At 37.1% G+C, this 12,050-nt stretch overlaps 2 protein-coding genes across 3 annotated transcripts; both read right to left on the bottom strand.

The window, feature by feature from the left end:
- Positions 1-1,966: 1,966 nt before the first annotated feature.
- LOC117637230 (protein LATE FLOWERING) lies at positions 1,967-3,875 on the bottom strand. Of its 2 annotated transcripts, XM_034372069.1 has the most exons (3): positions 3,519-3,875; positions 2,867-2,964; positions 1,967-2,775 (listed from the first exon to the last, which is right to left on the bottom strand). In XM_034372069.1, exon 3 carries the CDS (start codon positions 2,771-2,773, stop codon positions 2,138-2,140), a length of 636 nt encoding a protein of 211 aa, XP_034227960.1. In that variant the 5' UTR covers positions 2,774-2,775; positions 2,867-2,964; positions 3,519-3,875; the 3' UTR covers positions 1,967-2,137. The 2 variants fall into 2 exon arrangements, with proteins under 2 accessions (XP_034227960.1, XP_034227959.1); XM_034372068.1 differs by having other exon boundaries at positions 2,867-3,875.
- A 316-nt stretch (positions 3,876-4,191) lies between these two features.
- LOC117637228 (sterol 3-beta-glucosyltransferase UGT80A2) lies at positions 4,192-9,851 on the bottom strand. Its single transcript, XM_034372066.1, has 14 exons — positions 9,381-9,851; positions 8,979-9,169; positions 8,592-8,834; positions 8,266-8,377; positions 7,907-8,077; positions 7,509-7,572; positions 7,332-7,389; positions 7,036-7,213; positions 6,485-6,615; positions 5,809-5,911; positions 5,583-5,659; positions 5,231-5,278; positions 4,997-5,146; positions 4,192-4,593 (listed from the first exon to the last, which is right to left on the bottom strand). The coding sequence occupies exons 1-14, from the start codon at positions 9,532-9,534 to the stop codon at positions 4,426-4,428; spliced, it is 1,848 nt and encodes a 615-aa protein (XP_034227957.1). The 5' UTR covers positions 9,535-9,851; the 3' UTR covers positions 4,192-4,425.
- Positions 9,852-12,050: the final 2,199 nt, after the last annotated feature.

Genomic DNA, 12,050 nt, shown 5'->3' with positions numbered 1-12,050 from the left:
TTTACTTAATCAAAATGTAGCCAATCAGAACCTAGGATTAGTTGGTTAATCCTAGTCTTTTTATATTAAAAAAATATTGGAATATTCTTCTATTTTATGTGCTAAAAGCTAAAAAATAAAAAATAAATAAAAACATATTCAACCAATTAAAGGAGGCATATATTGTACTTCTTTCCCAAATGTTTGCTCCATGATTTCCGCCTATAAATGGAGGGTTAGATCTTCGAGTTCAATTTCTCATATATTAAATATATATATTTCAGGTAAATTTATTCCTTTTTTTTTCTTATGTATTTTTTTATAATTATTGTTACATACATATTTGAGAGAATTATTGTGGACATGTTAGGGCCAAGAGGTATATAATTTACAATTGCCATACAGTGGATGATTGGACTGCGGCATTAATGCCATGAACTCTGCAATATACTTTTTCTTTCTCCCTCGTATTGTTTCTTCTCCTATCTTTTTTCGCTCAGAAAAATTCATTTTCCCACCTGCATTATTGCTATACACACCAAATCCAAGTCCCATCTTTGTCTATCCATAAAACCTAACTTAATCCTCCAAGTCTCAACCTTGTTCCATATTCATAATTCATCACCAAAAAAGGCCAGTTCTCCGGAAGTTAGTAAAGTTTGGTTGGTAGGACGATTGTGGAATGAACTGTAAATTCACACATCATTCAATTCACGAGTTATACAGAGCCGGTTTGTGTGACCAAACTTTATCTTATTTTCTCTTTAGTGTGTACACAAACTTCGGAATTACTCGAGAATGCATAACAGAAGGGAGACTGGATACCCACACAAAAAAATATTGTCAAACATATAGATTGACTGAACGACAGCTATGGCATCAGAAAAATCCATCTACAATGACCACAACAATTGCCTAATTGAGCCTTCTTGTGATGCAGCCAGAGGATCATATTCGTACGCGTGTACTGTGTGTCCTTTTGAGTTTGAGACTTGTTGTTGAATGTCATTATTGGCCCACATGGGGATGTGTTATCCATATATGTGATAGCTTTATTTGTACCCACCGTATTACACAACCCATGTTACTTCATTGTTGTGCTGACCTGTGTTTATTTTCCCGCTGGCAAAAGCAAACCCAACAAATTCGAGTCTTTCACTATTCTTAAAAGTTGGTTTGTGGCCATTCATTTTCTCCATTAGGATTCTTCATGATGCCTAAAACAATGCTTACCATGCAAGGCACCTATACGGCATGTCGTTTTTACACTCATATGTATGTGAATGTGTGGATGGATCTGTTGTTTTATGCTGGCCCAACATTTGTTTTATAGGCCATTGAGCTTTCTCCTCCGCTCTAAGTTTCATGGCCTCAGTCGTATGAGTTGGGCTTTTTTCTTTGATCTGAGCTTTGCTCTATGAGCCCATAACCAATGCAATATCCAAATTCTTACATTTTGGGTCCAAAATTATGGCGCCGAAGAGCATCTCTAAGGGCAGATGCAAAAGAGTAGACAAACCTCATTTGTCTTGCCACATTAGCATTTTCATGCTCCAAGAAAAGAGGTAAATTGGTAGGTAAATGAGTAGTGTTTTTCCAAGAGGCAACTGAACAGGCAACATGCTACATCAGTCTATATAGTACACTTTTGCCTACTTCGTTTACCTATATAGCCTTGGAGATGCTCTAAGAATTTTAATTTTTTTGGTTGCTCCACTGCAACTAAAATTCATATTCAAACCCAAAATATGAGTTGGGGTTTGGGATTAAAGTCACATTTGGGTTAGAGTTAGATATTGTTCTAACCAAAACATTGTGAACTAAGAGCAGGGTTTCTAACCCAAATATGAGTTGGGGGAGGGTTTCTTTTGTTTTTGATCAACTGAAGAGAAGGGATTCAAACTTGGGTAGAGTTCAACATTTGTAATTAAAATGAAGATATTCTTGAACAATGACCTACTATGCCTAGTCTTTGCCATGCAATACATCAAAATAATTGGCCAGATGGTAAAATCTCATTATAATTGGCAAGTACAAGACCTAAAAAATGACAAATTAAAGCTAAAAGAGATGTTTATTATTGGGACCAAAAATTGCAACTTGATCTCTATGCAGCTGCTGCTATATCCATAATCCAATTCCACACCATCTCTATTTTCTACAAATGGAGAGAAAGATCAAGCTTTTGCTCTTTACCCTTATCACCAATCCCAGGACTGTGATTGCCATTATTCACTGAAGAATGTTGAGAGGAACCTCCTCCTCCTCCTCCACTGAAGCCATTGTACCTTGTGCTTCTTTGCCAATTCAAGAAACTCTGCTCATCCTCCTCACACTTATAACCATTAATGTTATTGCTTGATGAGCAATTTCCACCATAGTACGCTAAATTCTCAAACTTGGCTCCACCGTTGGATCCGAAACCGTCGGATGAGAATTGCTGAGGGCTGGGAAAGTATCTGAGGTTGGCTGCATGAGCAGTTATATACATTGAAGGATGCAGGAGGCCTAGATGGTGATGATGGTTTGGAGCAAAAACCATTGGCGGTTGTGTAGTGTGTGAAAGTATTGGGAAGTTCATTGAGGATGCATATTCAGAAGCTCGTTTGGCCTTTCTTGCAGCTGTTCTTTCCTTTTTGTGAGCGTTTTGGTGGCCTCCCAAGGCTTGAGAACTGTAAAACTTTCTTGAACAGAAGAGACATGGAAAAACTCTTGAGGTGGTTGTTGTATCTCTGTCTTCTTCATTGCTTTCTTGATCGACATGGGTTGTGCCTTTCTGATCCTCGTCTTCCATGGCTGCAAACAAAAATTAAAAACTGATGTTGTGAGAGAAATGGAAAAGAACAAAAACCCAATTGAGAAAACCAAATAGTGTTGAGGAACTAACCTTGAAAAAGTGTGGAAGAAATAGTTGAGTTGGGTTAAGAAGAAAGTGACAGAGAGAACAGAGGAAAGAATGAGAAAGATGGAAAAAATGTGGTATATCTGATCAAAAAGTGAAAATAAGGGAGTTCAGAAGCCAACTTCTCTCAAAGAGTTGGAAAATGTGAAGAGTCAGTATAATTATTAAATAGAGTGCTTGAAACAGAGGGGTGTATGGGCTTGGGAACAGAAGGGATAACAGAGAGAGAGAGAGAGAGAGAGAGAGAGAGAGAAGATTCCATTTCCCAACTCCAAATTTAATCATCTCTTGTAATTAACCAATCACTCAATTGACCCTCAGCATGCAAAAGCAACTTGGATTGAATTGAATTAAATACTTTCCCCAATTAAGGTTTTGGCTAATCAGGTCCCCTACATTTATGAAAAAGACACTGCTGCCCTGCCCCAATCAAAACCAGTGTGATACAACCTGCAACTCTTGAGTGGAACGGTTTCTTATCTTCACCAACTCTGTTTTTGGTAATTAGCCAAGTTGACAATTTTAAGAAAACCCAAGATTAATGAAAGTCAAGTGGCTAATTAATTAGAGAGAGAGGGGGGTGGGGGAGAGAGAAGCAATGGAAGAAGTCACAGAGTGTCAGAGTAGCTAAGCTTACATGATCAGGTTTGTGATCTCCAAAGGCCAATATGGAACGATTGGGTGACTTAAAAGCTAAACTCAGTCCCCCACTTGTTCTGGGACTCTCTCTCTCTGCATGCAGATGGGGAAATGGCTTCTTCTGCTAAATTAATCCTCTGCTTTTTTCTATAAATGGTGATGGGGCTAACGGCCACTAGTTTCCTCTTCTCTATTCTCCACCGCCAATCCCATGTTGTAATTGGTCATTTTTATTAAATCCCATTTTAATTTGCATGCAATCCTCCACTGCAATCCCACGTCACACTGTCACTTGCCCAATAAGAGAATCCAATACTTGCCAATCAGCACGTCTCTGTTACACGTGTCACCAACCCAGTAGCTGAAAATAGCCAGAACTGCGTCAGAGTTCCATGCCACGTTATCTTCTGGTTTGTGAGAATCAAACCATTGTTTTGTTTTATTGTCCAAACTCGGAACCACAGAAGAGAACTTGAATGCCAAACAACCATTTCATAATATAATTATATAAAAAAATTATATATAAAAATTAAACATTTTATAGCCTAGAACTGCTTGCGACAGCAGACAGACAACCTCTTCGCTCTTTGGCCCCAAGTGAATATTTCTTTGGGAAAAAAAAGAGGAGTTTTTCATTTGCAAATTAGTGTGGAAGCAACAGCATTAAAAAATGTACAATTAATCCTTGGGGAGAAATTAGAACAATCATGGCTTTCTCTGAATAAATGTTGAAAGTGAACAAAATAAATAATTACAAATTTTCAAGTAGGGTCGAGAATTATGAACAAGACTATGAGTAGGGGCCTGAATTTTCTATTTCTTTATAAGCACAGTCAGGACATCTATTCATGCTATACTGTGATAAACAGATTGAATGGCTAGTCAAAAATGCCATAGAAAGACTTTCAGGAACAACCGAAACATCTGCTTACAGAGAAAAGGCTTGATGGCCCTGGTTCTGGCTCGGGGTCAGGCTTTCTGCAAGGAAGATGCTTAAAGAAGGCCTTCACTGCACCTGTTACGCCATCCTCATTCTCCATATCCTTGGCAAGTTCAACAGCACGCTCCTTCACCTGGGATAATATTTGGGTAAGTTCATTAGGTGCTTTTCTTCCCAGTATCCACCATGATAATAAACCTTCTTAGTATTTCATGAAGATTTCTTATTAGAGCCAGACTAAAAAAGTTAAGGCTTGCTTGTACTTTCATAAGTACTGATGTTCTGGATGTTCTTATATGCTGGAACTTCTAAAATAGAAACATTGATAATGGTGTATTTTTTTTTTTTTTTAAACAAAACCTTGTCGTATATCTTAATGCAGCTGGATTGAAAACTTTTGGGATGCATCTGGCAACAAATTCTAGATTTACAAACTTGCACATCAAATCTTGTCACTCATTTTAGAATCTAGATGTTCAAATGTATGCAGTCAGTTCGCAAATCCAACTTTTCTCAGGAAAGAGATAAAAAGTTACCTTCGGATCAAGCATAAACTTTATTGCATCAACCAACTTGGGAAGTGAGAACTCATCAACAGCAATGGGTGCAGGGCCCACTCCTCTGGCATGTACTCGCTCTCCCCAGAAAGGTTGGTCTCCGAAGAAAGGAACAATAGTTGTTGGACACTAAGATAGAAAAACAATGTACATTTAGGGAAACACTAAAGAGCTGAAAACACTCAACAATAAATTAGGTTATAAAACAATTACTGCAGCTTTTAGACCAGCAGCTGTTGTTCCAGCACCTCCGTGATGCACCTGAAGCCAAATCAAACCATAAGAACTGTCTAAGATCTAAAACTACTTTAAAGCATGTCGAGAAACAAAGAGTTGAAGCCTGGAAATATTAAGAGATTGTAGAATAAAATTTTAAACGTTACAAAGCCACCATCCTAATATTTCACATCCTCTTGCCCAGTGCACAATGTTCTCCTATAGATCTCAAAATCATACTAAGAATAAAAGATGGAACTCATTGGTGATGTTCCTTTTTTCTATTTTCCCTTTTCTTCAGTTTAAAAACTACAGAATGAAAACTACAAAACTAAGGTATTCAGCTCACCACAGCCTTGCATTGTAAAAACAGCCAGTCATGAGGGCAGTTGTCCAATAAATATATGAAGTCCTTTGGTTCAGCCACTGGGAAGAAACCAAATCAAGTGAAATAAATTAGTGCATTCCAGAAGTCAGCTAGATAGGCAATAAAATGGAAAAGGGAAAAAGTAGGACAGCACCACGCTTGTAATAACCATGAAATCATACTAAGCTTGTGGGAACTAAAAACTTACAGTTTCCAAGGCCACCCCAGCCTTTGTTGATGATGCCCCTTTGCCCTGTCTTTTCCAATGCTTCCACAATTATCTGGGTCATTTTTTCTGGCTCTTGAACAGGCTGACGCAAGGCAGTAAATTCTGGTCACAGAAAGCTACATTTGTATGCATGAACGTAGGTATGTGCATTCATATATACGAATGTGCGATTGTGTGTGCGCGCACTTGTGTGTACACGTGTCCATGCATGTGATCTGCATAAGTATATGTGTGACTGAAAAATAATGTAAAAGAATGTCTACTGAAAAACACTAGTTTTCTTTATCCTCGAGACGGTAAATAATTTGCCGTTGTCTACTAACCAGATCTAATATTTTAGCTCACAGTAAACTAACCACAAATAGCAATCCCAATTGCGTATCTTAAGGTTTTTCGAAGATCATTTCATGTTATATACAATATAATCATAGAATCAAATTGATTGAAAATGGCATTGCATTTCTCCTCATAGACGATCTCAATTTTAAAGTGAATTAATGGTGTCCTTAGAAAGTCAATTATTCTATCATAGATGGGTAATTATCGAGTCCATCCTCAAGATTGGAAGCAAGTCTCAAGGCTTCTCAAGTATGCTTCAACATATATATTGTATATTAATGAGTAATGATTAAAAAGATTTATAAAAAAAACTCACCAGGCTACCGAAACCAATATATATAGGCTTGTCACCAGCTTCAAGCCACTTCACAAGTAGTTCTGGAGGTTCATAATTTGATGCAAGATCAAGGAAGCAAAATCCCACCACATCAACCTTAGGTCCCCAATCTGCAAACCAAGTATTATTAAGTAGAAAAGACTGACAGACATTGGCATACTTCCCAAGATTCATGCCTTCTTAAGCCACTGTTTTCTACTTAGTCAATTAAACAGAAAAAACTGAATGAAAACTGAGGAGAACAGATATAAGTATATATCATGAAAACAAACACATTTAAATCAATTACTTGCTTTGAAGGGGTGATTTAAAAAAACATGTTAAGAAAGAAAAGAGATATGCCCTATAGATGGAGGGGTCTGATACACTATCCTAGACAACACTGTGTGTATTATTGTCACTCAGCCTACAGCCACAGTTTTTTTGAACCCAACAAGTTTCGAAAACAACCCTACCTCATTAACCTGAGGAACTCCAAATGACTATAAATGGAAGAAGAACAACATGCAAATAAAATAGAACTAAAGTACCTTTTGGTTTAGGAACAAGATGGGGACTCCATATATATCCATGTGGCACATCAGAATCAGAGCCTTGTGAACCACTTAAATATGTGACAGGTCTTAGTTTCAACTTTTTCTTCCGAACATCATTAATCATGTCTCGTATACCAAGCCAAATTAAGGAGTCAACAATTTGGTATGAAAGCTGAAAATTTGTGTACGCCAAAAGTTAGAACTTATTATAAATATGAAAGTGGAAATCGGATATAATTTTCATAAACATTTAAAAAGAATAAAGAAAGGTTGAAATTCACACGACTCACCCTATATCCAGTTGATTGCTTGACGCGGGACAGAGGATGTGGAAATTCACTAGTTGGCCTGGTAGGAAAAGGTAAAACATCCACAATGCATATTTAAACTTTAAAGAATGACAACAATGACAAAACATTGACAAGCTATACAACCCAGTAAGATTCCATTACCCAAACGAGACTTACGTCCATGGCATCGTAAAAAATATATGAAGAGGTATTTTTAGTGCCTCCGCCACATGAGTATGCCCTAAAGAACATTTGTGAGGTTAGTGGTAAGCAAAGCAATCGAAGTACTCTTTCTGAAATATAACTGAATATAACTATAACTTTCAATATAACAATAACATGCACATGTATATTAGGGGATGACGGTGTAATCACTTCAGAATCCACAAACTCTTTAAAGTGGGGAAAGGAACATTGTTTTAATAGAGTTACAAAACTGGAAATAACATTTACAACCAAAGATCCCACCCACCATTGCCCAAATGCAGAGACAAATATTTTCACCAAAAAATCCAATTTATATCACCAAAAGAATTTAAATGCTTACTTAAATTATGTAAGTGTCGAGAGCTAACCATATGCTGGGGGATTTGCAATGATTGCATCAGCTTTAAAAGGGATGCCAGAATCCATATCAGGCTCTTTGCAAGCTGGAAGTAAGGAATATATAATTTCCTTTATTTGATTACGCTGAATAGGAATCTCAGAAGGCCCTGATGGCAGGAAGCCTTTATTTTTAACCATATCTGCTCAAGAAACGTAGAAGTCAACCAGTTACACAGAAATTATAAATGGAATTCATATTCAGCTTTGACAAATATTTCAAGTTTACTCGTACAAGACAATCAATATACGTCAATATATACTAAAAGACTAAACATAGATTGCTCAAAATCACCAAACGAATCAACACATAGGGCATTTCGGTACATACAACCAGCAAGGACTTTTGGATCGCCGCCTAAAGGGTAAAACTCCAGACCAGCAGTCAAGACAAACTCTTTGAAATTTGAATGAGTAGCTAGTCTTACACGATGGCCATAGTCCTGCACAAAAATTATTTCATAAACAAGTTTGAATATGTGCACATGACCATCCTGAATAGCAATAACTTTCCAAAACAAAAATCAAACTCTTAGTCACAAATTATTTTTACTAAGATCATAAGAGTTTATAACAGCTAATCATGTTATAATAATGGTCACCACTTTAGACATTTAGTCTCAGAAATGAAAAGACATTTATAAAAAGTCCAGTGACCTGCAAACGTTTGCCAATTGCAATAAATGGCTGCACATCTCCACGCGTCCCGACAATAAGCATTACTATTTGCATTGGCGGTATGTATTCAAGATTTGCTTCATCAAGAGGTTCATCATCGGCAGCTTCAGTAGGAGCAGCTTTGTACCCACCACCAAGAGACTGAGGTTCAACATCCCCTGGAACTTCAAATTCTACGGTCCCATCATCTTTCACGGTAGCTATTCTGTTTAATAGCTTAAGCTGCACAACAAACAACGCATTGTAATCCCATTTGCCTCATTCTACACATCAATTGTGACTAACACTGGAACAAGCTTAAGCCTGCAATTTTCAAATGATACAAGGAACCAAAATAAAAACATCATCTCTGATAATAACTCATACCTTCTGGTGTACCGAAATTTTGTCGTTAAAAATCCTTGCCGCGTCTTTGGGCAATATATTTTGATGTCTGGTGCTGTCAGTTTTTGATCTTTCTAGCTTAGGCGGACCTGAATTTGATTCTACTTTTTCAGTCTTCGATGATATCTCCACCGGTAATGTGTTCCCTTTAGACAAACTCTCGCTAGAAATTCCTAAGTTGAGAAGAGAGTAAAAAAAATCAGATGATGCATTTGTAAATTGGACACCAAATCTCCGGAATTATAGTATTGCTTGTTTAGAACGCAATAAAAACATAAACTTCAACTTTGCTCCGCACTATAGTAAGTGCGCAAATTCTAATAAATTTTCCTGTATTTTCTCAGAAACCAAACAGAATCTAAATTTGGAGCGAAACCTACAAACCTGTAGAGCTACTGCCACCGTGGCCTCTGGCCACTGTACTCTCCAATTCTACACTATTCCCGCTACTTCCGCCTCCAGTTTCTTCCTCGATTCTCACCGGACCCTCTCCAGAAATCCCCAAAGAGCTCCGTCTATTGTCCGTCGGCTCCGCCATGACTGCCACCGAATCCGGCGAGCAGTCCGGGTGGCGTGGCTCGTTGTGATCCAGATCCGGCGAACCTCACAGAAAGGCTGAAACTTGAGTAGAGAGTGGCGTAGAGCGTGTTTGGATTCCGAGAAAGTCTTCCAAGATTCCCGAGAGCGAGAATCTTACGCTCTCCTGTCCTCCGGAACACAAGGCCGAGGATGAGGAGGCGAAAGGAAAAACAAAGAGAAAAGCACGTTCGAAAAAAGTGGGTGGAAGTGCTTTGCTTCCTGTTAATCGCTGCAAGGGGTGATTGTGTTGTGCGTTTCGTTGAGTACGCGACACGTATGCAAACTGTTCGCGTGACCTGTATTTTTTTCTCAGCCGCGCTGTTTAGATGTTTTTTCCAAAGGACAAGCAAGAAACACAATTTTCGCGCTTTCATTTTACTACCGTGGTACGAAAAATGCTAACGGAACTTGCTCAAAAGAATTTTCACGTCCCGATTTTGGAAAATATTTTTACGTTAATTTACTGTTGCCTTGTAATTTTGGTTTAAAAATTGATGTTAAATACTACCGTTAATTGAGATGGCTCCCTATATACTTTTTAATTTATTTAATAAATTACTATCGCTTATTTAGTAAAAAACAATTGATATTAATTTTGGCATGCTAGTTAGTAAGTTCGGTTTTAAGGAAATAATTCTCTTTTGAGTACGTATTATAATTCCAAGTGAAAATGTACCAGCCATGTTGATGATTTGGAGACCAGGTCTTGCTTTCAAACCCAACTCCACATGTACGCAAGGTCCAAGTAACTAGATACAAATAATTTATTGGGCTACTGGCCCAATCGAGGCATATGGTAGCCCAGTCCATTATCTATAATATTAGGAAATATGCTAATTACACATTCGCCCTTTTCTTCAGGACAATTCACTATTATTAATAAATTTTCGATGTGACCATAATACTAACACGAATTATTATAACATTTGTATTTTATTTATAAAAAAAAAGGATTAGTAATATTACGTGACAACACGACAGTTACATTCAAAGAAATTTGTTGCTCTCATCCCACATACTTCGTATTTATTAATTTATTATAATATTTGTTACATTCTACACTCGTTATATCGTTGAAATAACGAATTATCGATATTTCGAATGTTGTTATTGAAGTAGCCCTACGGCTATATTTTATATTCTCACTGCACTAAGAACCCGACAATAACTCTCAACTACATGAGCATGACACTTTTTGACCCAAGTAATGGAGTTTTTATTTTATTGTCTTAGTGATTATTATTACCAACACTTCCGCTTGACGTGGTGGTGGGATTTCAATGCCGCAAAATGGTCACTCCATTTGCCTACTCACCTTTTCAGTTACCAACTCTTCTTGCCATATGCGAGTAACTCAGAGTAATGGCAAATATTTGGGTGACAATGTATGTCCACAATCAAATCAATAAGGACTCACATATATATATATATATAATATGGTGTCACATTTGTGCACTCAACACATGGTCGATCTTTATCAAAATCAAAGCCGCTATCAATATGTGGGCAGTGTTTATTTGCACATGTGCGTGAGTGATTTTCAATTATTTATTAACGAATAAGCGAATTTCTTCTACCGACAATCGAATAATTTCAAATTATTGATACATGTATAGCTCTCACTGTACCAAGGACTATGAGTCACTCACTGGACTGTTTCTAGCAAAATCCATGGCGTATAGGTACCTCTAAGTCTGCAATTAGTGGGCAACAATGATCTTGACGGCAGAGGAAGGAGTCTATGAATGTTTGACAACAACTAACGGCTAACAGTCAAGTCAACACAAATATCAAACTTAGCAAACTTTGAGAAAATAAGAAGTCGGTGTTGAGTGTTGACATGTTGTCATGGTGCGATGGTGCCATGGTGGAGCCATTAGCTGTCCTGCCAACCAAAAGGCACCGTTGACAACCTAAAACCATATTTAATACACACCCCTCCCCTAATTGGTTAATATTTTTGCCATATATTGTTGCCAATGCAGGCACACTACATGCAAATTAAACACCAAAAAAAAGATAAATGTTGTAACAAAAAAAGGAGGAGGTAGATGTCCCTTTTGATTGGTGAAGAGTGATTTTAGTGGCTAGAGGCTAGGGCCCACATGTAACATTTTTTTTCCCCTTAAAAACATACGAAAACCACCTTATTTTAATATATGCTTTCGTTTAAGGTTTAATTTCATATTCGTAAACTAACTTAGAGTAAATACGAGACAAATTTTAAATTTAGGTTTTTTTAAGCACACATAATTACATATGTACGCAAATTTTATCATATAACGGTGATTGTTATATTCATGAGTAAATCATGAAATATTATATAGAAAGAAGCTATATTGTTATAATTTATAACTAATGACTGGTTTTGTTTTATTTTTTGTTATCATTGGTATTATCGTTAATATTATTCTGGAAAAAAACTTCAAATTTGGATTTTGAATTGGGGGTTCCCGTAGGATTTAGATGAATATT

This window comes from Prunus dulcis, chromosome 8, assembly GCF_902201215.1.
Source record: "Prunus dulcis chromosome 8, ALMONDv2, whole genome shotgun sequence".
NCBI classification, from domain to species: Eukaryota; Viridiplantae; Streptophyta; class Magnoliopsida; order Rosales; family Rosaceae; genus Prunus; species Prunus dulcis.
Note: the sequence above shows the minus strand (reverse complement) of the source record. Positions and strands in the feature narration are given on the sequence as shown.